Source organism: Embiotoca jacksoni, unplaced genomic scaffold (assembly GCF_022577435.1).
Source record: "Embiotoca jacksoni isolate LCO1_2020_lvr unplaced genomic scaffold, fEmbJac1.0.p SCAF_91, whole genome shotgun sequence".
Classification (NCBI taxonomy): domain Eukaryota; kingdom Metazoa; phylum Chordata; class Actinopteri; family Embiotocidae; genus Embiotoca; species Embiotoca jacksoni.
This window is the reverse complement of record NW_027185449.1, coordinates 223,601-249,991: the sequence shown is the minus strand read 5'-3', so window position 1 is coordinate 249,991 and position 26,391 is coordinate 223,601. Positions and strand designations below refer to the sequence as shown.

The following is a 26,391-nucleotide window of genomic DNA, read 5'->3' as shown; positions in this document are numbered from 1 at the left end:
GAGAGGGAGGTAGATAGGGAGGTAGGGAGGGAGGTAGAAAGGGAGGTAGAGAGGGAGGTGGAGGGGAGGGAGGGAGAGAGGGAGGAAGGTAGAGGGGGAGGTAGAGAGAGAGGTAGAGAGGGAGGTAGAAAGGGAGGTAGAGAGGGAGGAAGAGAGGGAGGGAGGTAGATAGGGAGGTAGAGAGGGAGGTAGATAGGGAGGTAGAGAGGAAGGTGGAGGGGGGGTAGAGAGGGAGGTAGGGAGGGAGGTAGAAAGGGAGGTAGGGAGGGAGGTAGAGAGGGAGGGAGGTAGATAGGGAGGGAGGGAGGTAGAAAGGGAGGGAGAGAGGGAGGTGGAGGGGAGGGAGGGAGAGAGGGAGGAAGGTAGAGGGGGAGGTAGAGAGAGAGGTAGAGAGGGAGGTAGAAAGGGAGGTAGAGAGGGAGGAAGAGAGGGAGGGAGGTAGATAGGGAGGTAGAGAGGGAGGTAGATAGAGAGGAAGGTGGAGGGGGGGTAGAGAGGGAGGTAGGGAGGGAGGTAGAAAGGGAGGTAGGGAGGGAGGTAGAGAGGGAGGAAGGTAGAGGGGGAGGTAGAGAGAGAGGTAGAGAGGGAGGTAGAGAGGGAGGTAGAAAGGGAGGTAGAGAGGGAGGTAGAGAGAGAGGTAGAGAGGGAGGTAGATAGGGAGGTAGAGAGGGAGGTAGAGAGGAAGGTGGAGGGGGGGTAGAGAGGGAGGTAGGGAGGGAAGTAGAAAGGGAGGTAGAGAGGGAGGGAGGGAGAAAGGGAGGTAGAGAGGTAGAGAAGGAGGTAGGGAGAGAGGTAGGGGGATGTAGAGAGGTAGAGAGGGATATATACAAATAAAATATAATCAAATGACATTAAACAACAGTTTTAATGACGTAGACTGGAAACAGGTAAAAAACAAACAGCTAGCTCTGCTATGCTAACTGGTTATTTGCTGTAATTTTCATATCGTCAAGAAAAAAAATCTTTTTCCTCCAAAAGTACCGAATTTATGTCGTTTAACTTTTAACCGCACTTTTAGCAGCAAATAAGGATTAGCATGTCCGCCTGCCATCAGGTCGGGCCTACCGCGCTCACGAGTTGACTCCGCCCCCTTCTGGGGAGCCGTGGTCGTTCAGTTGTTTGTTGGGTGTTCGGCGAATTGTAATTTTAGCCGTGAATAATTTTAGTTTTTGTAATTTAACAGTAGATTTAAGGAGATACGGTCACAGTCCCCGCCTCTGTTGCCGAGTTACGGTGTTAAATGATGGCCTGAAAAGTGTTGTCATTCAAGTTTTTGATGTCACACCGGAGTTAACCTTTGACCTTTTTCGTTACGATTCGTTATCACTTCATCGTTTTAGACGCGCGTGAACCGATCTCGTAATTAAAAGTGTGAATTCTTGAGTTGTGTCCGTAGGCGTGTTTGTGAGCTCCCAGCGACCTTTGACCTTTTACAACCAAAAATCTACGCAGTTCACTTTTGAGTCCAATTTAAAGACTCGTTGTTGTTTTTTTTTTCACTGCGCTCTGATTGGAAAACTCGAGGCCACCAAGCCCCGCCCACCTATAGCGGAAACCTGACCGCACCGCAGGCCTGTCAATCAAACAGTCACACCGAACATACCGCTGTTTGAGGCCTGATATCTAACAAATTATGGGATTCATTTCCGACGGACCGCCGGGAAGCGAACGAGAAGGGGCGACTTTAGCGTGTGACACCGTGTCGACTCGTGGAAAAAAATCGATTGACTTCGTATTCGACGAGAGAAGTCGAATGGGAGTCTACGGCGTCGGGGGGGGCGACCCTCTAGTGGCGCTCGGTGGTATCGCAGCTTAACGCGCTTCGGCATTGGACTCGCTTTTCAGACCTTTCCCATGCAGCCTGCGGCCGTAACATCTGTTGTTACGTACGACGCATTGGCTTTATGCAATTTATAGCGGTTTTGTTTTAATTTGGTCTTTCGGTCATTCGTTTTTTTGTTGGTTTTTTTTTGTCCCAGCGTGTTGTTGACGGACATAAACAGCCGCCGCGCTTGAAAATATGACGAGGCCAGACGGAGCTGTCTTATAATCAGTCACCCAAACTTCTGCCCCGGGGGCTAAAAGTCAAAAGGCTCGCCGAGGACCTGATGTAACACTTTGTGTGATTCTCCCCCTTTGAAGCTTCAAACTCCAGTTTGTGAACAAAGTCCTGTCTATCTTCTGAATAGGAATCTCCGACCACTGACCAAACTCCATTTGTAACCGCTGCCTATTTGTACCTTCTCCTCAATGACTGCATTTCATTTCCCTCAAAGTCCGACGTCAAAGGCAAACCGGCGGCGAGGCAGCGCCGTAAAAAAAAAAAAAACGAAACGCGGGACGCCAGCCGGCAGCGTGGGGAAGGAAGCAAGCGATGAAAAACACCAGGCGGCCCGGGAGATGTTAATAACGTGTGGATACGGGACTTATTTTTTTTGGGGGGCTTCTTTTCAAAGAGAGAAGCGGGAGATGCGAGCGTTCTTGGTTGGTTTTTTTGGGGGGTTTTTTTTCTCCCAGAAGCTCATCCGGGAAGCGAGCTGAACGCTGATAAGAGTTAAAAAACAGAAGGAGACGATGTGCTGCCTGCAGCAGATTTGAGGCCAGCAGAGAGGAAAAAAGGCAGGAGATGGAGGCAGATAGGTGAGTGGAGTGTCATGGCAAAGACCTTGTCAACAGATAACTATCTGCAAATAACGCACGGCTTATGCAAGCCCCTGTGGCTGAGCGGGGGAATATCAACGCTTCTTTTTTTTTTTTCCCCCGTGCCGAATCGAATATCCTCACTTGCTTTTTATTTTCCTGTAATCGCACAAGATTTGTTATTTATGAAGATCAAAAATGACCTTTTTTTTTCCTCATGTTAGCGCTTCAAACTGTTCTGCTCGCCTTTACAACATATCCAAAACTAAAACATGTATTTTTGTCCCCTTTTTTTTTATTATTCTGTCAAATGTCAGAATATCTTTTTTTTAATTTTTTTTTTAAAGGTTTTTTTTGTGCTAAAACGCCAAACAGATGCTTACAGAGGCCTTTCAGGGGTCATTTAAAATATTAAAAAATATACTGTTTAATGTTCTCTTTTGGTCTTTCAGAAATCCTAAATGTGCTTTTTGAAGCTGATTTTAACAAAACAGAACAAATGCCAAGAAAAGGAAGCAATCAGGGTTGAAATTTGATTTTTTTTTTTCTCTCTAAAACAGGAGAAAAGTTGTCATGTTTCACCCATTTTTACTTTTTTTGTTGTTGCAGGTTTGTGATAAAATATCTATTTAGACGACTGGTGATATTTTAGAGGGTTTAAAATTTAGGGAATTAAAATAAGAGAGGTATACGCGTGGATTTTTTTTTCTCTAAAAGTTCATTTGTGTTTTAAGTTTCTTACATTTCTTTACAGAGAACTTGAACTCTTTCTGTAAAGTCCACAACTTTGTGTTTTTCTTCACTGATAATCACTTTTTCTTTCGCTCACATCTTTAACACTGCGATATTCCTCGCAGGTAAAAAAAAAAAAAAAATCCACCAAAAAACAAAACACGTTTAATCTCGTTACACGTCCAGTCAGACTGAAAAACCAGAGTAGCCTCCGTGCACCAAATAAGTAAACAATTGCATCAATAAACACGAAGACCTACGTGGGACGTAAATCAATCACAGCGTGCGATAAGGACCCCGTCGATCATTAACTCTGTTTTTGCTGAGAATTCATTTCGACTGCTCGTCCTGATCACGTCCCGTCAGCAGCTCTGCTCCGATTGGCTCTTTTATCTCTGCGATTCTCTTCAGTCAGCAGCCGATCGATCGACATCTAACCTCCGCGGCTTCAATGAGGCGGCCGAAGAAGGAAAAAAAAACACGCAGCGATTCGTCGTTATCCGGCTGGAAAAAAAAAATAATCAAAGACGACCTTTTTAATTCGTGCAGCATCTAAAATTGCGAGAAAAAGTGGCGGTGGAGATATTTTACTTCCATAAAACTACAAATGCAACAGTGCAGAAGTACTGCATGCATTCAAAGTTACTTATAAGTACAAGCAGCAACGTGTACCTGCATATTGATCTTTAATAATGCATCATAGATAGTTTAGATAATCTGCAAAGTAAATCTTAACTGCAGCTATCAGATAAATAAAGTGGGTTATAAAGTACAATATTTGCTTCTGGAATGTAGTGAAGTAAAAGTAAAGTAACATAAAATTAAATTTATATCCATGTTCATATTTTTGAAGTGAAATTCATTATTATGCAGTATTTTTGCCTCATAATTTACCGTTGTTATTACTTGTCACGGTCAGGCTGTAACTAATTCTAACTACTTTATATATCGGTGACGTCGTTCAATAACAACATAACTATATTAAAGTTTTTTTCAACTTTAAAAAAGTCCCATATTCGTATTTTTATTTGACTAAAAGTACTCAATATGCAGCATGTTGGCTCGTCTTATTGTTGTTGTACGTGGTCACGCTGTAACTAATTTGAACTACTTTTATATACTAGCAGGTGGTAACAAGTAGAATAAAATTGGAAATACTCAAGAGGAGTTCAACTGTAATTAAACTGTCCACAGGTAAACGTGTTTCGCTCCTTTCCACCACAAGTACTTGAGTTTATGCACTGAAGTTAGCTGTCAGGAAAAATCACAATCACTGCTCACTGCTGCCACCGTGTGGTCAAACAGCACAGGTTCACGCTCAATCCACTGCTCAGTGAACCAGGTTCATAATACACAAGATGTTTCTTTCCACAAACTCCTGTCTTTGTCCCAACAACATTCATCAAATAATCTGAGATATAAAGACTTTAAAAACCTAAAATACGTTATTTAGATATTCACCGAAGCAGCTTTTGTGAAACATTTCAAAGCTTTTCTCCGTCAAAACAAACCCAACAGATTTGATTCTTCAGCAAAAAAAAATTCAGGCGAGTAAGCGAACCAGAAACTCAAAACAAAATGAGTTCACTTTCATAAAATGTGTCTCTCGCAGTCGCAGCAGCTTTACTTCCAAACAACAAACAACAGGCAAAAAAAAAAGAAAAAAAAGAAAGAAAGAAAGAAAAAGCAAAATCTCCATAATCCAACTAAACTCTCAGAGCTCTCTCTCTCGGCGTCCTATTTATTTTACCTGCGTTGGTGAAGTGCAGCGTCCCATCCTGGCCGTACATCCCCGCGAAGGCCGAGCTCTGACAGTGAGCCGGCCAGCTGAGCGACGGCCCATCAGCCCCGGCGGCTCTCTCAGGCCCGGCCAGGCTGAGGCAGGCTGGGAGGAGAAGCAGTGCCACTGTGACCGGACCGTGGACCGATTTGCTTTGGGGCCGCCGGTCCGACTGTAAAGGGGCCCCACCCCCCCAGAGGCACACGGGGATAATCCCCATAATGCCTGTCACAATGAGATTTGATTGGAGACTTGAACGGCCGGGATTAATAGTGTCGAGTGAGCAGAGCGTAATGCCTACGAGCGGATGCTTAATTGGGTTTTCTGCCTCCGTTTCACACCGGAGACATTTTACAAATCACGATTTTTTTTTTTTTTTTTTACGTCGGGACGGATTCGATTTCCAGCGGTTTCGCTCGCCAGGACGCACGTTGTACCTTTTTTCTGTCGAGGAGGCTTTAATCCCGTTAATGCAGCTGCGCTTATTCATATCGTTTTTAATATGCAGAATTCTTCCAGCGATCACGTCGGGTGTTACCGTTTAACGCCCGATGGAATAACTGAGCGGGAAATTTCAAGGAAGTTCGAAGTTCGCGTAAAAGCAAAACCTTGACGTGTGAGAAAGGCTACATGTATGTATGTACAGTTGAAACCAGAAGTTTACATACGCTGTGCAAAAAGACACATGACACTTTTTTTTCTCACTGTCTGAAGTTAAATCAGACTAAACCTCTCCTGTTTCAGGTCCGTTAGGATTATCAAAATTATTTAACTTTTGCTAAATGTCACAATAATGAGAAAGAGAATATTTTAGAGAATTTTTCATTACTTTCTTCAAGGTCAAAACTTTACATACAGTTCCTTAGTATTTAGTAGCATTGCCTTTGAACTGCATGACTTGGGTCAAACGTCTTGGGTATCCTTCCACAAGCTTCTTGCAGTACTCTGCAGGAATTCTGGCCCATTCCTCCGGACAGAACTGGTGGAACTGAGTCAGGTTTGTTGGCCGCCTCGCTCGCACACGCCTTTTCAGATCTGCCCACAAATTTTCGATGGGATTCAGGTCAGGGCTTTGTGATGGCCACTCCAAGACATTGACTTTGTTGTCCTCAAGCCACTTTTTAACTATTTTGGCAGTGTGCTTCGGGTCATTGTCCATTTGGAAGACCCATTTGCGCCCAAGTTTGAGCTTCCTGGCTGATGTCCTGAGATGTTGCCTTAATATATCCAGGTAATGTTCTTTCTTCATGATGCCGTCTATTTTATGAAGAGCTCCAGTTCCTGCTGCAGCAAAACAGCCCCACAACATGATGCTGCCACCTCCATGCTTCACAGTTGGGATGGTGTTTTCAGGTCTACAAGCTTCCCCCTTTTTCCTCCAAATGTAACGGTGGTCATTATGGCCAAACAGCTCCACTTTAGTTTCATCAGACCACAGGACATGTCTCCAGATGTTAAGGTCTTTGTCTTGGTGTCTTTTTGCAAACTGTAATCTGGCTTTTTTATGTTTCTTTAGGAGTAATGGCTTACTTCTTGCTGAGTAGCCTTTCAGCCCATGTCGGTGCAGGACTCGTCTTACTGTGGATAATGACACTTTCTTATCAGCTTCAGCCATCATCTTCACAAGGTCTTTAGCTTTTGTTCTGGGGTTGATTTGCACATGTCGGACCAAAACACGTTCATCTCTGGGACACAGAGCCCGTCTCCTTCCTGAGCGGTGTGATGGCTGGACATTCCCATGTTTATATTTGCGTATAATTGTTTGCGCAGATGAACGTGGCACCTTCAAGCATCTGGAAATTGCACCCAAGGATGAACCAGACTTGTGGAGCTCCACGATTCTCTCCCTGATTTCTTGGCTGATTTCTTTTGACTTTCCCATGATTTCAAACAAGGAAGCAGAGTGTTTGAGGTGTGGCCTTAAAATACATCCCCAGGTGTGCCTTCAATTAACTCACATGTTGTCAGTTAACCTATCAGGAGCTTCAAAAGCCATGACATCATCATCTGTGCTTTAAAGACATAGTACTTTTGGTGTATGTAAACTTTTGACCTCAAAGAAAGTAATATAAAATTCTCTAAGAAATTCTCTTTCTCATTATTGTGACATTTAGCAAAAGTTAAATAATTTTGGTAATCCTAACGGACCTGAAACAGGAGAGGTTTAGTCTGATTTAACTTCAGACAGTGAGAAAAAAAGTGTTATGTGTCTTTTTGCACAGTGTATGTAAACTTCTGGTTTCAACTGTATGTGTACACGTATGCGGTTTGTAAAGCAGCTAATTAAGTTGCGTGTTGAGGGAAAAAATATCAAGTTATCTGTGACTTGTGAATAATTTCACAAAGTTACGTATCGCTTGAGATTCAAAAAAGTCTGAAAAATCGGTTAAAAATCAACAAAAAAATGTGATAAAAGATAAAAAATTTCCTCTTAAGATACTTTTTTTTTAGCCTAATTTGTACTTGCCTTTTATATCTTTTTCATACAGTTTCATTTTTATTCCACTACATTTATCTGAAAGCTACAATTAGTCGTTGCATTGCGGATATTTTACACTCAACATGTCTGATCAATCAAAACAAACCTCAACTGAGGTGAATGAGGTTTCAGAAAAAAAAGTAGTTGAGCAGTTTCCATGACAACCCACATCAGCCGAGGATGATCGTGTGGTATGATGGAAATCTCCCGAAGAGCTACGAATGAACTTGCGATTCATTATTTATGACTTTAATTTAAAAAAAAAAACGGCTCCAAGTTAACTATAAATTAAAAAAAAAAAAAAAAGCTGCTGACATTTTTACTGTATCAGCGATTTATTCCGATAGAAGTGACGAGCTCGTGGTCACAACGCAGGAAGTCGTGTGAAACCGTATGCTTCGCTTTCAAGTGGGGTTACGCATGGGAAAAAAAAAACAGCATTGCTAGGCAACACGGAAAGGCGTCTAGAAGCCACAGAGGCTAACAAGTTGACGTATAACGCGGGAAATGCAAAGTCAGCGAAGGCGAAGATGAGGGCCTCAAACGTCGGCTTTTTACTGAGGTGACGAAGACGAACGCTACGGGACTAAAATCACAACATGTTAGCTGAACATCCGACGAAAGATGAACTTCGACGGCGTCTGACGTTTCCGTGAAACGTCAGCAAACACGTCGCAGCTCGTCACATCATTTCAGCTTGATTATCTTCAAGTAAATGTTGCTGATAATAAATTCTTCTTCTACTGCGACTTGTAACTTTACCGCGTCGTGTCGGCCATTTTGTATTTCACTCCGCCCCCTTTAATGCGAGCATGTTTTTTTTTTTTTTCCAATTTAAACTGAAAGGAAGTAGCAATCAATATTAAAGGGAGTCCTAAATCTTACATTTTACTATTATATCTGGACACTATAATCCACACAGACGGTAAATATGCCACATAAATGAGATTATTGCGTGTTTACATGCGGTTTTGACGGCGTGTATCAAGGAGGCCTCTCCGCCCTCATTCAGCTCCGTAGGCAAACAGAAATGTGCCGAAGGGGGTCTGACCGTCCAACGGCTGTTTGCGGTGTTTACATTCACCAGGAGCTTCGGAGGGGAGTTTGTCCAGGCCGCGACCGTTGGAGCAATTAATCCCGCGGTGCCTGACACCAACCGTGTTTTCTCAGAGCAATGAGTTACCTGATCTGAGAGGGAGCTTCGTCAGCGTTGTCTCTGCAGCTGAAGCGCCGATTTAAATTTTTTTTTTTTTTGGGGGGGGGGGGGGGAATTGGGGCCCCGAGCAAGGGATCATTTATCCTGACGCTCTTATGGTGTTTAAATTGGGCGGCGAGAAAGAGAACAACAACAACAACAAAAAGTATTTCTGTATTGCGTGACATAATAAAACGCCGAGTATGCAAATGCTTCCACATTTAAAGCAAACCTGAACCGGTGTTTTTTTAGGTTTTTTTTTCTGTTGGTGCAGCTCGTTTGGACAAAGAAGTATTAAACCCGATCGAGGCCAAAAAGAAGCTTAGGGAGCGGCGCTGCCAAAGAATGCATTTGCAACATAAATGTTCTGGTTTTGGACGATTTTCAAGTGTATACTGTAAACAAATCCGTCCACAAAAAAACGTTGCTATTGTACTCGGACGCGGTGTGACTCAGTTACTCGAGCGGATTTAATGTCGGGGTTTTTTTCTACAAAAATAAATGAATAAATCTTGAGATTTCTGAGTGTTTTCTGCTGTTTTGTAAATGGAGGACTTCGTGTTCTTCGGTCTGCGGAAAACAATTCTTTATTTTTATGTATATATATATATACTTCAAAACTGTGCATTTGTTGCGGGACTATTTTCTGCGGTGGATTAATACTGTAGTGTTTTGAGCAGTAGATGTATACGTATATGTATGTTTGTTTAGAAGATGCGGCACAAAGTAATGAGACACATCAGCCTTTTGATATGCACACGATACTTTCAGGATTTCCTCACAACGATAAAGAGAAGAAAGAAAATTACAGCTGTGACGGTCGTTATTATTATTATTAAGATCAAAATGATCCGATCTCTCTGTGATTATCTTTACGATTCAGAAATTAGCCTCGTTAGAAGATTGAGAATCCCCGTTGAGACCAATCGTCATCTTGAATGTAGTTTAATAACTTACAAAAATAGAAACACATCAAAGAGATAAAAATTGTAAAAAAAAAACAGGTCTGTGATACAGATTGTTAAATGTAGGTCATATTAACAACATATATTAACACAAAACGTCTTCATATTTCATTCGTACGTTTAAAGACAAAAAGTTACATAACTGTCCTTTAAACAAGTTTTTTTCTTAAATTGAATGATGACGTAAAACCGAGTCTCCAACTGCAGCTACGTTTGTCCAACGGCAACGGCCGTGAAAACTGAGAGATGACGATGTTAAGACGGGACGTGACGGCGTTGCGAGAAAACTGGACTTTCACTCAGGAAACTGGTTTTCAAAGTCTGTGAAATAGTAAAATAAATAAATAAAAATCGATGGGGATTCATTTAGAGGAACGTAAGTAAGTGAATTTAGGTGATAATGTGGTTATTTGATGTACTTAAGAGGATTTATGGGAGATATTCGGACCTAAACTGAGATGTTTTCCCCAATCTGAATATCCGAGACACCAACCGGCTTCTGCCTCAACACCAGCGTGCGGCCGAGTAGTCGATATTTCCGAGGAAGGTTTCCAACCGAAAGGAAATGACCCGGAAGTAACGAGCGGCCGCCATATTGAGCGTTTTCAGCAACACTTCAGGGAAAAGGCGCTTCGGTCCTTCCTTCCTCGTCTCCTGTAAGTTAGGACACACCGAACCGTCCTCCACGAAAAGCCGAGGAGGTTAACGCCGTCCCGCAAGTCCTCGCGGCATCATCCGGGTAGTTCGGGGATGATGATGCGTGCAGTAATTAAAGATTTGCAGGCAGAACAATTGTCACATAATCAGAATTCGTGGAGGTGAAAATGAGCAAGTGAGGAAACAAACACCTCAATTAAATAAAAAAAAAACACAAAAAAAAAACAGCTTTATATGTTGCACAGGAAGATTTTCATCCATTTCAGCACCGATATCGATGTAGAGATCTTTCACCCCCCCCCCCCCCCCCCCCAAAAAAAAAAAAGAAAATTCACTGACCACCTTTCATGTGAGTTCATCCTTGTTGCTCTATAACTTCACATCATTTACAAACATGAAACGTCCATAAAAATAACGTTTCTCTGGCGGATCGTAAAGATACGTTCATCACCTGTGAAAAAATGGGTTTTGCATCGGGATGTTGCGATCCCTCTGCTTCATGCAAATTATCCAATGAATGACCACGAGCACACACACACACACACACACACACACACACACACACAAACGACTGTTACGTCCGTGCAGCATCACGCACTGCAAAAAAACACACACAAAGGATTCAACAAAGCAAACTCAGCAGAATAAATCCTAAATCCACTAACGCAGCTTCTTAGAAACAAACAAGGAGAGGCCCGAAATCACTTCGAAACCGTCCGACACCTCTGAACCGTCATCGCCATCGGGGCTCCCTGTTTATCTCTGACACACCTCCAGCCAGACACATATGGCGCTGAGGCTTCCACCCAGAAACACTGGTGATCCAGCAGAGTTCAAAGAAACCAACCAACAGCTGGCAAACTTCACCTTTTTTCTTCTTCTTCTTCTCTTTTTTTCTTTGAACACAGAAACCAAACAGACTAAAAAAAAAAAAAAAGTGTGTTCTCACCGAATGGAAGTTCCACGCTGGAGTTTACGTTGACCATGTCGTCCTCTTCGCTCTCGACGCTTTAAAAAAAAAAAGAAGAAATGACTCAAAATCCACTTTTTCCTCCTTGCCCTCACCATGAGAGGTGTTTTAAAGACGTGGAGGCTTTTTTTTGTTGTTGTTTTTTTTTTTCCCCTTTCTGGAGCAAGGTGCTGCGGCGGCGTGAGAAGAGTGTTGTCGGTGGAAGGTGGAGGGTGAGGCCTCGGCTCGCTGCTGCTGCTGCTGCTGCTGTTATCTTATTGATTTTCCTAATCTGGGCAAATGTGGGTGGAGATGGTTAAACAGTAACCAGGGCTCGTATGGACACCGATCTATACAGCAGCACGTAACTATGGCAACGTGATGATAGAAGCTCAAATAGACATAAAGTTATTATGTGCTTTTTTTTCTTCTTCTTCTTCTCTTTCTTTTCTCGTCACTGACTTTTTCTTTCTTTTTTTTTAAAATCTTTTTAAATCCAGATTATGGGAGGGAAGTGAAAGCGTTAAATGAGAGAGAAAGGAAGGGAGGTGCATGAAAGAAGGAGGGAGAGGTGTGGAGAATGTGCTGAAGGTGTGTGTGTGTGATCACTGATGTCACCAGGTATGTTTTGAGTGGCGGGGGAAGGAGGGGTGGTGGTGGTGGGGGGGGGGGGGGTAACTGTTTAGCTGGTGCAGATTTGGGGCCCTGAATGGATGTCAAGACAGCCCACTGAAATGTAATTCAAAATCATATTTCATGAAGGTAATTATTTTTAAACCATGCAGGAAAACACACTTTTAAAATTTACAAGTTTTTATACGCCCCCCCCCCCCTAAAAAAAAAAATGGACTAATCCCACTATATTCCTAAAAGCCAGTTAGCTTAGCATAAACGGTGATATCCAGGGATAAACAGCCAGCCGAGCTTTGCCCAAACATTTATAAAAAAAAAAAATAATAATAAAAACAAAAATTCACCTACCAACGTCTCACTAGTGCTTTTGGTGTTGCTTCTTAAGTCCATGTTTGACCCGGTTCTGAGGATTTAAACAAAGATGAGGGCAGAATCTGTTGTTCCTTGTTGATCTGACGGTTTGGGTTTTAATTGAGAAGAAGGTAAAATGAGCGACACCTAGTGGCGCTAATCGGCGTTACTTAAGGTGGACCGGCTTTTAAGGTGGACCAGATAATCCTCTAATGCACATCTTAAAAGTGTACGAAAGTATATATTTTAATCGAGTTTTGTTTCAACTCCATCTGTGTTTGCAGTCTTTGTGTTGATCCCAGACTACAGCCATGTGATTTATATCTAATTAAGTTATTTTACTGGGCAGAATAATCTTCTGTAGATGACTAATAAATTGTGTTTATCCCTCACATACATACTGACTTTAGTTCCCATAAAATTTAATGCCACCGATAGTGAAATAATATTGAAATATATAATTTGTGGTGATTTCATTCAACATGTTTTTGCTGGTTGGTCGTCTCTTTATTTTGATCTGCACACTCGTTTATGGAGAATTTATTTTTTTTTTTATTTTTTTTTTGCTGTGTGAAATTGGTTTCCACATCAAATATTTTACATGTTTTGCTCTCATTGGCTGCAGTGTGTGTGTGTGTGTGTGTGTGTGTGTGTGTGTGTGTGTGTGTGCGTGTGCTTCATATTTTACACCATAAAAGCTTCATCGGTCTCCCGTTTTATGGCAGAGAAAGTCTCTGAACGGTGAGATGTAATGAGGTGAAGTGCAGTAAACACACCGCAGATTACTCTCAGAGACGTACAGCATCGCCACTTATTTACGACAACCATCAATCAAAGCACATTTTATTTGTACTTTGTTTGAGCAAAAACAAAAAATATTTGGCTCATCAGGTTGGAGAGATAATTAATAACACTGCAATCTGTACAATAAAAGTGTTGAATTTTTTTAAAGGGTTACTTCAAACCAACAAATCCATCAACGACAAAAGTGCAAAAATACAAAAAACATTTCACCCCAATAAAAGAACGTTATTTCATCACTTCAAATATGGAAATCCAACTGTGAGACATTCACGAGTAGATATTTACAGTACAAATAGTGGTGACTGGACAGCTGCATCATTTCCTGTTTGTTAAATTTGACTTGTTGTGGCAGCTGATTTGTTTATTTGGGTTTTTTTTTCTACCTCCTGTTAAAGTCTTCTGGTGTTCGGTGAGCACTGGTTCCTCCAGCAGGTGGCGCCATAGCTGGACGGACAGGCAGAACAAGGCTTCCCGCTCTTATAGGGAGCCTGGCCCACCCAGTTTCCTCTGAAACACACAAACAAGAAGAACAATGGTCAATATGTTTTTAATGATTTAAGTCCGCAGTATATATATATATATATATATATATATATATATATATGTATATGTGTTTTTTTTTTTTACTGTCGTTAACCCATCCAATGATATAAAGTACTTGGATATGACCATTGACGCATCAGCGTCTAGTATCGACAAAATGTTGAATGAAATCACCACGGATGAAGTGTGAAAGTATTATTTCAGTATTGGTTGCGTTCAATTTCACGGGAACTGAAGTCGGTATGTTTGTGATGGATCAGCACAATTTTATGCCGCCAGGTTAATGATTGCACGACTATTCATCTACAGATTATTCGGCGTCGTTAAATAACTTCATAAAACAAAGAAGGGCGACGTCACCAACACTGCTGCTGTGTGTATTTTGAAGTCGTATAAGTGAAGGCAGAAGAGGGAAGAAAAAAAAAGCTGTAAATTATTGGAATACATTGACATTAATGGAAAAGAAAAAAACGTATTCGGTTTCTTTGAAAGAGATCACATTGATTGTCGTCTTGTCATCGAACTCGTTGCCCAGAAGGTGAATTTAGCTGGTTTTAATTCACATGTTTAAAGCGGGTTCTTACTTTATGGAGTAGTTGCAGACCAGCAGCGTCGCCTGATTCCAGCTGCTGCCAAACGCCTGCATGTCGGAGCACGTCCTGACGGCGCAGCCGACCCGGCTGCTGCTCGCCCAGACCATCTGACAAGAAAACAAATCCACAATCTCACCTTCACGTGCTCGAACAGAAACCATCACATTTAACAAAGGATTTGAAAAAACTCGCTCAAGATTTTCCTGTTCAACATTTGTAAGGTGTTTTTTTTTTTTATCTTCAGCTCCTTTTCTTTACTTAGAAAACTGCAGCAGCTTTTTTCCTCCCATTTATGTGCAACCATTAATTATTATTATTTTTTAATAATAATAGATAAATAGAAGTTGTAGCTTTTACTTTTTACCTCCAGATTCCAAATGATCAAAAATAAATATAATGCGAAAACTCCAAAACTATTCTGTCACTCAAAACTGGCATACTGAAGAAAATAAAGCCTCCATTCAGAAATATTTTGATTGCCATGTTGTAGTAAACCAAAAATTCTTCTTGTGTTTTGTTTTATGTTTTTACTGCATTAAAATCCTCCTGAATATCAGTAACTATTACTGGTGCTGCTACAGTGGATTTTGATGAGGAGAAAAAAAGAGGCCTCTGTTCATCCCCATGATCACAATAAACCCAAACCAATCTTTTTGATGTATTATTCTCCGTTAAGTTTCAGAAAAGAAAAAGTTCTCTGCTCTCTCAGAATATTCAGGACATGTTTATTTCATTATAACCGCCCTCTTTCTCCCCAAAATATAAACCATCACATAACGATGAGGACGTGTTGTGTTTTTCAATGATTGACGTCATATTTGAAGGAGAACAAAAACGCGGATGGAGTTCCTGTTTCACTGTGCAAAAGGTACTTCAGGTGTTCACGTTGTTATATATGATGCATCAGGGAGGCACATCGTTTTCATTCTGTGGTTACAACAACAAACATGCAGCCAAACTGATAAAAAACAAAAAAAACCATTTTGAGCCACAACAAGAAGAAGAAAAAAGAAAGAATCCCGCTGTGCTAATAAAACTGGAAGTATCTCCTTTTTCATGTTGAATTTAATTGATTAAAAATCATTAAGTCATTATTTCTGAACATCTTCACCCCCCTCCCTCCCCTCCTCCCACACACACACACACACACACACACACACACACACACACACACACACACACGTTTTTAAGTCATTCGTCTTTTATACAGCACATGTAGAACAAAAACAAAATTCGCTGGGAGCTCTGTGCTACCTCCCCGTGGTGATGGACATGTTTTGGCCCAAATACTTCATGGCTCGCGTCGGACCGTGATCCCAGACGCACCGCGAAGCCCACGAGTCGGCGGACCTGCCGAGTCCCTCGTCCCACAGCTGTGAGAGTGACGGCAAAAAGAAAGAGGGATGAGAGGGATGACGCTAAATAAGAAGTAAAAGCAAATAAATAGTTGCTGTTCGCCTCCTCCGACCAATCAGGTTTCAGTGGTGAAGACTTTGAAAGGAATTTGTCCAATAAATCTTGCTTCTGAATTGAAAACCAAGTTGTTGCCATGACAACAGACAATGCTTCAAATGTCCTTCTTTTTTTTTTTTTTTTTTTTGCTGCAAAGAAGATAAAAAACCTTCTAAAACATGGATTTCTTGACACACAATCTTCCGCCCGACAACACAGAAGATCTTTTACAATCAGCATCAGTTTCAAAGGGCGGACGCACAAAGATTAGTGTCCGATTCGTGAAAATATGGTCAACAGTTTCTGATTCTGTTCTTTTTTTTTTTTTTTGCCAAACGTTTTAGATGTAAGCGGGGAAGTTGACCTTTGACCTTTTGGCTCTAAAAAGGTCATCCCTTAATCATTTTTAATCTATCAAACATTTATGTGAGATGTTTGTTGCAATTTAGCAACAGAAATTCTCGAGTTACGGCCAAATTATGACCAAACTCCAATTGGAGCGTTCTTGAGTCCAAGTGAACGTTTGTGCCACATTTTGAGGTAATTTTCTGAAAGGCGTTCCTGAAATGTTGACGTCACAGTGACCTTTGACCTCTGCCTTTGGAAATGTTAAAAAAAAAAAAAAAAGGCAGCTTTAGTGATGACGATAATCTAGTAAATCCTTTAGTTTGTAATCGCTGCTCTTGTTTTCAAGTGGATCTGGACTCCAGAGATTTCTGGGCTTCGGTAACGACAACCAAAATGTTTGTGTTCAGCCGAAGGAAGTTTGCCACCATCCAGTGGGTCATTTCTTCTAAGCAGCTCACTGAGGAGTTCATGGGTTGGAAAGTAGGCTGGATCAGATCCCAACAAACCACAGAGAGTATTATGGGAGACACTTTACCAACTGGAAGATGAACATTTCGATATGTCTATCCAACTTAAAACACGCACACAATATACTCTGCAGGTCACAGATCACTAATATATTTTACTTGAATGAAACTTTTCCGAAACTCCCTCATTTTCCAGCCCAATATATTTCCTTTTAACCCTCTGCTTCATGTTTTTTGTTTGTTTTGTTATTTGTAGTCTATTAATACACCAATCAAAACATTCATGAGCACACACAGTACACAGTTAAATAAGTAGGTCTGTTCCTGCAAAGTCTCCTGAAATAAATTTTAAAAGAAAAGTGTGACAACAATCTACCTAAAACATGCAATGTTCATTCACACAACTTGTCATAATTTATTCGTTTTTACCAAGTTTGTTTGCAATCAAATAAGCTGCATAAAAAGGGGGAAATAATCTTCTTACCGTTATCTGCGAATCCTTCAACAGAAGCAGCAGAAGAGCAGCAGAGATCTTGACTTCACTCCCAGACTTTGCAAACAAGCCCATCTGTCATGTGTGGCAGGGAGTTTTAATGGAGGCCAACGGGTCTCCGACTCACTCAACCCTCCCGCATGCGTCCTCTCCACCACTTCCACGCCCGTCTCCTCCTTTCTTTTCTTTCTTTCTTTCTTTCTTTCTTTCTTTCTTTCTTTCTTTCTTTCTTTCTTTCTTTCTTTCTTTCTTTCTTTCTTTCTTTCTTTCTTTCTTTCTTTCTTTCGCAACCTCAGAGAAAAGTCACAAACGCAGGAAAGTACGTAAACTCTCAGTCGTAAAATGTTTGACGTGCCTGTAACACTTTAACATTTACAAGACATAAACAGAAAATAAACTTATTCTCAAGGAGTTATAAAGAAGATTTTAAGTCTTGTAAGTGCATATTAATGCAAAAATATTTTTAGAAATGTATGTGATTTATGTGATATTTTAACGGAGGGACTGTCTTTGTAGGATTAATACTTGAAAAGATCTGTTATAGAATCATTATTAGACCCAATACGAATTGTTAAAAAATGATCTTACAGGAAAATGAGAGAAGAAGAGTACTTGAGACTTTTATTTTGAAGGTGGAGGCTGCTTCACCAGAGCTCATGTTTCGGCTGCTTCCTGACCGTCCCCGGGTACGTTTCGATGAAAACGTTTTAAACAAGCTGCGTCGGGGAGAGTCGGCGCTTCGTCTCCAGCTGTTGTTGGATCCAGGAAGAGCTCCACGCCCTCCGCCAGGTGGAGCGAGAGGCTGCCAAGGTACACGGCGAACCACCCGGCTCGGCGAGATTTACTCACGGGGGTCAATGAGGTCGCCGAGACACAGAGGAACAACCGGAACGGACCATCAACAGACGGGGTTCAAGATCTGATGAGAAAAGTTGAGTTTTGTGTCCGACATCTTTTTGGAAACACGCCGCAGTCCAGTTGCTCCTTAATTCTGTGTTTCCCAACCGAAACCAAACTTCTGCAACAGAACTGGGAACCGAGAGAAATCTGAACTCATGAAAAAGTTTGTAAGAAGTCGCAGTTGATAGATGAGAAACGAAACTGGACATGTCAAATTAAAAATGTGCAGCAGGGTTTTTTTTAATTTTTTATACCGTAATTCTTTTCATAATTTATACTTATTTAAAATCTATAGAACCACAGGAAGTTTCTGCAAAAACCCGACAACGTCCTGCAACCGAGAATCAGCTTGGAAGTGAACTGTTGCAAAAGTAAGGACGTATTTATATATATATATCTATATTTGGAGTTTGGAGGTCAAAGGTCAACACGATTGTGACCTTCATATCTGTCCCCCTTTCCATGAACGTCACATCTCAGAGAGCTCCTTCAGGGAACTTCTTCCAACTTTCACTTGAACTTCACAATGAACGGAGTAGAGTCTGGTTGTCAAAGGTCAAAGGTCAGGTGAATGCAATCAATATAAGTCAGGAACAGCGGTGGGGGCTCATAGCGCCCCCTGTTGGCAACAGGAAATTACATTTTCCATTTATTTTAGAATTGGTCATATTTCTGTGCTTTTTTAAAAACGTTAAATATTTAATAATGATTCTCATGAGTCACACGAGTTGCTGACAAGAAAGGATGAACTGTCGTATCTGCAGGTTTTTCCAGGATCTAAATTTAGCGACGGCCGCATACATGTCAGTTCTGACACGTCGTTAATATTTCTGTGATCGCACATGAAAGACGGGCGGCGCCGATCCATCAAACACAACTGATAGGCGGTGGAAAAATGTGACTGAAGACGGTTAAACTTTTAAAAGAGGAAAAAAAAAAAAAAAAAAAAGGTAAGTTTGTTCAGTGATTTTTGGGGGGCGTCGTACTGACCCAGGAGGAAAAGTGGAAGTGTGAACTTTCCATGCTTGAAGGACAGAAAAAACTGCATTCTGGTTTTTAACCCTGAACAAAATCACTGGAGAAAAATGATGAAAAAGTAAAAAAAAAAGAAAAAAAAAGGGGATTCCTGCATTTTGTAAAATCTGTGAAAACAAATGAACTTCTTTTCCTTCGTTATTTCCCACGGAAATTATTCTTTAGGTACGTACTGTCAGTATTGAAGGAATCCTGCATATTACTACAAAGCACACATCTCTGCTGAGTCAGCATGCACAGGGACAGTGACACAGCATCTCTCCTCCTGGAGGGGGGGTTGTTTTAATTATTCACGGCACCATTTCTCCACTCAGGGCAGCAAAGACTCTTGCGGGACAGTTTTCAAATGTTCGCAGCAGGATCTAAACAAATTTTGAATCCTTCTTTTCTTTGTTTTGGTTGAGATATCTGAGCTGAAATCTGAAACCGTTTAATCGAGATGCAGTTTTCTTCCTGACAGTTTGAAGTCTGGCATCGACGCTCGAAGAACAATCGGCCAAAACACCAGACGTGCCTGGAAAATTGCCTTTTTCGAAAAGGAGGCCGGTCTGCCAAGGCCAGAGTTCATCGAGGGCGAACTTTTCTCCTGCATTCGGATGCTACAAGAGGAGATTCATTTTCCATCCATCCTTTGTCTCTACCAGCTTTATCCTGGAGCAGGTCCCAGGGCGAAGGCCGGGTAACACAGGGCCGACACATAAGAGACAGACAGAAACACCGTTCACACATAAGGGCATATTTGTAGAATCACCAATTAACCTGATATGCATGTTCTTTGGAGATGGTGGGAGGAAGCCAGAGTACCCAACTCACAATAAGATCACTGGAAATGAAGCCAAGTTGGACGCAGGTGGAAACAATCAGGGCGGAGGAAATGAAGTGAACTAACAGGAAAACACGACCTCAACTTTATCAGCAATTTTACACACAGTTAATCAAATTTAAATGTGTCTTATTTTGTCTATTTTTTTGTGTTTTTGTTTGAATCCTCTCGTAACAACGCAAGAAAAATCCCACAACATCCGTATCAGAGGTATTTGTCAATTCAGTTACATATTTGTAACAGTAGATGGCGCTGTGTGGAGCTGAATTACCCGTTTAAGAAAAAGAAAAAAAAGGAGAAGAAGAAGAAGAAGAAGAAGACCTTGTCCCAAAGCCCTTATTGGTTAAACCGCAGTGACGTCGGCGGAAGTCTCCCTCCACCTCCGCCGGCCAAATTGTTTGGTGGAGCGGCGTCAACATGGCGGCGGTGGATGTCATTGTGGACAACCTGGTGTCTCTGTGGCGGATCCCGGCCGTCCGCCTCAACTTCCCGTGGATATTCCTGCTCGTGTCGGTGTCGGGTTCGGTTCTGAAGGAGCTGCAGCTCGTGCCGCACACGTACTTCAGCAGCAGCAGAAACGCCCTGAACCTGTAAGTGGAGCGAGATTAGTTTTTATTTTTTTATCGAAACGTAATAAATTCATTCATTAAAAACTTGCACTTTTTGTCGCTGCCTGAAAAAAAGGTTTAAAAAATAAATAAATAAATAAATAAATATCGGTAGAAATTATTCCTAATTTATTTTATTTATTTTTTTTGCTCTGTTGTGATTGGATCAACAGAAACGCTGTCAGGAATGTAGGTCAAAGGTTAACAGTGACGTCAGTCTGCTGCCCCACTTTTTTTTATTTTTTAATTTCTTTCATCTTCTACATGAATTCAAATCGAAACAGATCAAAACAAGGAAAAAAAAAAAACAACACAATATTTTGCAAAGGAGTCATTTAACCTTTGAATTATTTCCACGCGTGTGTGAAATGTTCAATATCTTCACGATTTGACGACATAGTCACGTTCAGTGGGAGCTGTATTATAAACGTGGTGTTTAAGTCCATATGAAATCAATAAATTATACAGAAATATGTCCATGAAATAAATAAAAATGGCTGTAGAATAAATCCTGAAGTAAACAACCGAGGAAATGAATACATGAATCTTCTCCACTTTGTTTTTTGCTCCCATTTTTTTTTAATTTCTTATATCTTCTTTTATGCATTCGAAAGGTTTATTTCTCTCAATATCTTGTTAAAAAATGTTCATGAACATGATGCCGATTTAAAACTGATTGTTGAACATGCTGACACTCTAAAATGTGTAGTTTCAAATTGTATTACACTATTTATAAATTCACAAGTTTTGAAAATGAAGATAAGATGAGAACCCAAATATTTCCAGTTATTTCTATATTTTTCTTCATTAGTTGAAAAATCTATCAGTACGTTTTTTTTTTTTTAATTTTCTCAGCTTGCAGTTTTTTGCCAATTACGGCAATTTTTAATTGCAAAGAAATTCACATAAAACGTTAACAACGATAATAAACTTTACATGTTTGGCACCTTTCATACAAGAAAATGCAGCTCGAAGTGTTTTACAGGGAAAAAAAACCCAACGTGCAGTGTTTCACGTAAAAAGAGATATAAAGGGACATTTAGGAATATAGAAAGGAAATGAGATGAATGAGAAACGGATCAAATTAAACACAAATAGCGAAATATAAAATAAGCAACATGCAGCTCGTTAAAGGCTGATGTATTTTTCTTTCTTTTCAACCGTGACCACGCTCATCTGTCCGGTTAATGAATCCTCCGGTGTCTTAATGCGACTTTTCTGTCCCCGCAGCTACTTCGTCAAAGTGTCCTGGGGCTGGACGCTGCTGCTGCTGACCCCCTTCGTCCTCCTGTCCAACGCCTCCTTCAGCCGCAGCGTCTCCTTCCTCGGCCGCCGGCTGCTGTCGCTGGCGGTGGCCACGGCCGTCTGGTACTTCTTCACCGAGACCTTCTTCTACGTGGAGGACGCCACCGGCTCGTGTTTCGAGAGCGACCCCCCCGGCGCCGTCAACGCCGACTTCACGTCCAAAGCCAGCTGCCGGCGGGCGGGCCTCCGCTGGCACGGCTACGACATCTCGGGCCACTCCTTCATCCTGGCCTACTCGGCCCTCGTCATCGTGGAGGAGACGGCGCCGATGGCCTCCCTGAAGACGGCCGGCATGTCGGCGCTGCCCAGGACGGTGCTCAACCTGCTGTACGTGGCCCTCAACCTGATCGTCATCATCTGGGTGTGGATGTTCGCCTGCACCTCCGTCTATTTCCACGACCCGTCGCACAAGCTGCTCGGCACCGTGTGCGGCCTCTCCGGCTGGTACCTGACGTACCGGGTTTGGTACCTGAAGCCGCTGTCGCCGGGACTGCCGCCTCAGCGCCACCCGAAAGAGCAGAAGCAGCACGCCTGAAGCTGAGCTGCCCCCCCCCTCCTCCTCCTCCCCTCCCTCCGTGCCAGACTGTTGCTAAGGTTACCGGCCATCTATGGAGGTATTTTTGTGTCTTTGTTATTATTCAAATTTTTGGACGCAAATTTCTCACACTGAGAAATAAAAATCTAGTTTCCAAGTAAAAATATATAAAGTGAGAATATAATTTGTGTTAGTTTTTGGTCACAGAATTAAAACCTTGACTTTCAAATCAAGAAACCTACGAGTTGAGTTGGGTGTAGCGGGCGACGGAGGGTTTCTGTTGGTGGATCGGCGGCCTCTGACAGCAGAGGGCTGTTTAGTTGCATCACTCTTTCCTGTAAATGCTTTAAAAGTGACGACTCGGCTTTCACTTTGGTTGTACTTCACGTTGTCAATGGCGACGGCGTGAAAGCAAAAGTTTTTGATTTGAAAGCAAAGGTTTTAATTCCGTAACCAAAACTGTCAGAGCAAATTTATTTGCAATGCAAAAAATTATCTTCTCAATTTATATTATTTTACTTATAAACTTGATTTTTAGATCGCAGTGTGAGAAATTTACTGTTGCTTTTGCTTTGCATAATAAAGACACAAATCCCCCCCCCAAAAAACAAACAAACAAACAAAAAAAAACCCCACCACACTACAGTTTGACCCCCCCACCCCCCCCCCGGGTCCAAAAAGCTGACCGCGCTGCTTTAAAGCTATTTTTAAGTTTCTCACAGAAAGGTCGCTTTAGTACAAGATGACTCGACTCGCAGTGTTTCAGCAGCTGTCGATCCCAAAAAAGACTCTTTTGTAATCTGAGATTAAAAAAAAAAAAAAAAGCTGCTCGGCCGTTCGGCCTCTCACCTTCAGCCTCCGTTGTCCTACGGTGTCCCTCGAGGGTCACGGGGGACAATTTTCACATCGCGAGGGCACGTAAAAAAAAAAAAAGAAAAAAATCCTCCCCACGTGACCCTCGAGGGCCTCCGTAGTGTTCGTCTGCCTTACGAATGCTTTTTTTTTTTAATTTTTTTACTCACAGCGAGTAATCAGTAGTTGTTTTTTTGTTTTATTTTAGAAAACGAGCGGGAACACTTGAGAATGTTTACAACCCTCTGCGGTAAAAGCACCCGACGACGCATGTTTTCTGTGTTTTTTCCCGCAGACCAACGTACTGTAGATGTTAATTTATTTTAGGAAAACGACCTTCGGAACAAAGTTGCATCGGAACCACATTTTGATCCGACATGTAGGATTTTAATCAACATGTGTGTTATAAGTTGTGTGTAAAGTTTTGCTCAGAGGACGTAGATCTTGATTAAAAAAAAATAGCAGATATTAAGAGAATATTTACTCTAGTTGCAGGTCAGCTTTAAATAGTTTTCTTAGAGTTGCACCTGACATTTATTTAATCAATTTATCCGCCAATTTATTGTTTGCTTTTCCGGATTGTGTGATCCAATTAAAACGCCAAAAGAGTTTTTAAAACTGAAGGTGATGTCTTCAGAAGTCTTGTTTTTTTTTGGTCCAACTAACAATCCTCAAAAGATTTTTTTTTTTTTTTTTTTACAAAAGAAAAGCAACAAATTGTCACGAGTGAAAAGCTGAAAACAAAACAATTTTTTTTTTTGCTTTTGCGCTTCAGAAACGAACAGCTGTCAAAATAGATTTATATTGTCCTGTTGATCGACTTCATTTGTTTCAGCTAAAATTTTATTCGCGAAAATACAAAACACTGAATTTATCCTGAAAGTATCGTCAGGTGCTGCAAAAGCCCTTAAAAGGTTAATTCCTCGGTGCCATTGCTATTGTGGTTCAAAAACTATAAAAAAAAAAACAAAAAAAAAAACCGCATAATTGCTAAACACTGCAGTTTTTTTTATTTGTTTTATTTCCACAAACACCGTCATGCTGCTGTAAACACTCACCTGAGACCTGGTATTAACATGCGTTAATGTTTGACACATATCAGGCCCACACCTGTGGAAGAGCCCCCCCCTCCGCCCCCGCACAGTTCATTTATCCAGCGCAGCGCAGAGCCCAACCCTCTCAAACCGGAAACTGGTGTGAACAGGCTCTAAGACGTTGATAGTTTTGGTCGGGTTTTGTGGACAATTGGGAAATATTGAAGCAATGCCAGCCGTATCAGGGAGAAGGGACCTTTTTAACACTTGCTGCAGGTACACAACAGTATTTTTAGTTTCCTGTTGATTTGTGCATTTTAACGACGTGTCAAACAACCAAAGCTAACTGCTCCTTGCGGCGGGTATCAACGGTGGGCTTCATCGAAATAAAAACACTTTCTGAAGATTCCAGTTTCATTATTTATTCGTCATTGATGGCAACTGAATAAATTAAGGCTTATGAACAAACATCATAAAAAGCACCATAAATAAATGCATATTATATTCATATATATAGAAATATAAAAAATAAAAATAAAAAATAAAAAAATACTATAGTGAAATATAATGGCCACAAATCACAACGAGGATTTTTCTCGACTTGAACTCTGTGTGATCTGAGAAGTTCAGATCCAAACGCCTCGGGTAGCAGTCGGAGGAAGAAGTGGAGTCGTAACAGCTGCAGCAATCGAAATTATACCAAGCGATCACAATGATTGGCTGGTTAGGACGTGTTCTTGACGTTTGCCCCACCCCTCTCCTCCCCCCTCCTCCCCTGTGTCTTCTGCTATTGGTCGATCAACTAAATAAATTTGAGCATCGAAAACGTAAATAACAAGAATGTCAACACAGTTAAGCTAATTTTCAATGATTCATTTTGCAACTGGAAATACATGTACACATCCTTTTGCTTATTTCCAAACTTGGAAAAAAAAAAAAAAAAAAAAATTACATTTCGAATCTCCTTTTTGTGCCATTTACATCACCGCTGCTCGAGCTGGAAAGAGTTTGAAACCAAATATAACCTTCCCTGCGTTTTCTTTTGATGTACATCTCAAACGTCTCGGTTACGCCGTAAACCTCGGTTCTCCCGAGTTTAGGACGGTAAAACTCCCCAACTCCGTATCCACGGCAACACGTTGCACGGAGTTGGGGAGGCGAGCCTCGAGACGACAAGAGAACAGTTCAGTCCTGCGCTCGTATCGAACATAAAACACTTTTCAGATTCGGTTTGATCGGACGCGCGACGCGGCGATTAAAGGAGGAGCGTTGTTCATCGTCTTTGGTTCAACGTTTGCAGCAAAACCACCGGCCGCGCAGAGACCAGTTTTCTCCCACGTTTCCCCCCTTCGAGGCTTTGAGCTGTCCACGTTATGCGCTCCACCCCCCACCATCCCACCATCCCCCCCTTTTTTTTTTTTAAAATGACAGAAAGAAAAGGCGACGCTCGTGAGTCCTCGCTCGCCCGAATAACCCGCCGTAGTAACCGAAAAAAAAAAAAAGCAGCTCGCGGAGAAAGCAACGAGGCGCTATCCCCTCGTGAGCCTTTCGACGAGTCGGCGTTTTTCTCCTCCTTTTCGCCTCGTTCGTATTTCCAACCTTTCGAGCTCATTTAAGAATATTCGGCACGGTTCAAATAAAACGAGACCAACGTGTCGTTAAAAATATCTATCTGTAAAAACAATCTTGCATCTGTCAGGAGGAGTCGGCGACAAACAAACAAACAAACAAAGAAAACAAAGAAAACAAACAGCAGTAAACTCCAGTGTTTTTTTTTTTTTTTTCTTTTTCTGGGGGACGATTTCTCTCCGACGCACGACTGCACACCTAGAAAATCGGTGGTTTAATTTTGAATCATAAATTCTGCCTCTGGGCATCACAAAACCCCTCTGGTGTCCAACCCCCCCCCCCCTGACCCCTCCCCCCCAACCCCACCCAACAGCCCAAAACCATCACAAAAACGCTGACACAATAAGAAAGTATACCCATGCAGTGAAAACACACACACATCCTAAAACCTAACGCGACGCCACCGCGCCAAACGATGCAGAATTTATAATTGAACTTTCAAGCCTCTTGTTGCGTAACTTTTCACAAACACCCACATTTGTTCGTAGCGTTCGACCTCCTGTGACAGTGGACCGCCGTGTGCCCTGTGGTGCTCTAAATAAACCGACTTGTGTGTTCATCGTGTGTGTTTGTGTGTGTTGGGTGTACA

General features: G+C 41.7%; 2 protein-coding genes across 2 annotated transcripts; one reads left to right on the top strand and one right to left on the bottom strand.

The window, feature by feature from the left end:
* Positions 1–13,574: 13,574 nt before the first annotated feature.
* On the bottom strand, positions 13,575–17,156 carry r3hdml (R3H domain containing-like). Its single transcript, XM_069141804.1, has 5 exons — positions 17,073–17,156; positions 15,576–15,694; positions 14,889–14,896; positions 14,313–14,457; positions 13,575–13,692 (listed from the first exon to the last, which is right to left on the bottom strand). The coding sequence occupies exons 1-5, from the start codon at positions 17,154–17,156 to the stop codon at positions 13,575–13,577; spliced, it is 474 nt and encodes a 157-aa protein (XP_068997905.1).
* Positions 17,157–20,200: 3,044 nt separating this feature from the next.
* fitm2 (fat storage inducing transmembrane protein 2) lies at positions 20,201–26,361 on the top strand. Its single transcript, XM_069141781.1, has 2 exons — positions 20,201–20,429; positions 21,678–26,361. The coding sequence occupies exons 1-2, from the start codon at positions 20,257–20,259 to the stop codon at positions 22,285–22,287; spliced, it is 783 nt and encodes a 260-aa protein (XP_068997882.1). The 5' UTR covers positions 20,201–20,256; the 3' UTR covers positions 22,288–26,361.
* The last annotated feature ends 30 nt before the right edge of the window (positions 26,362–26,391 follow it).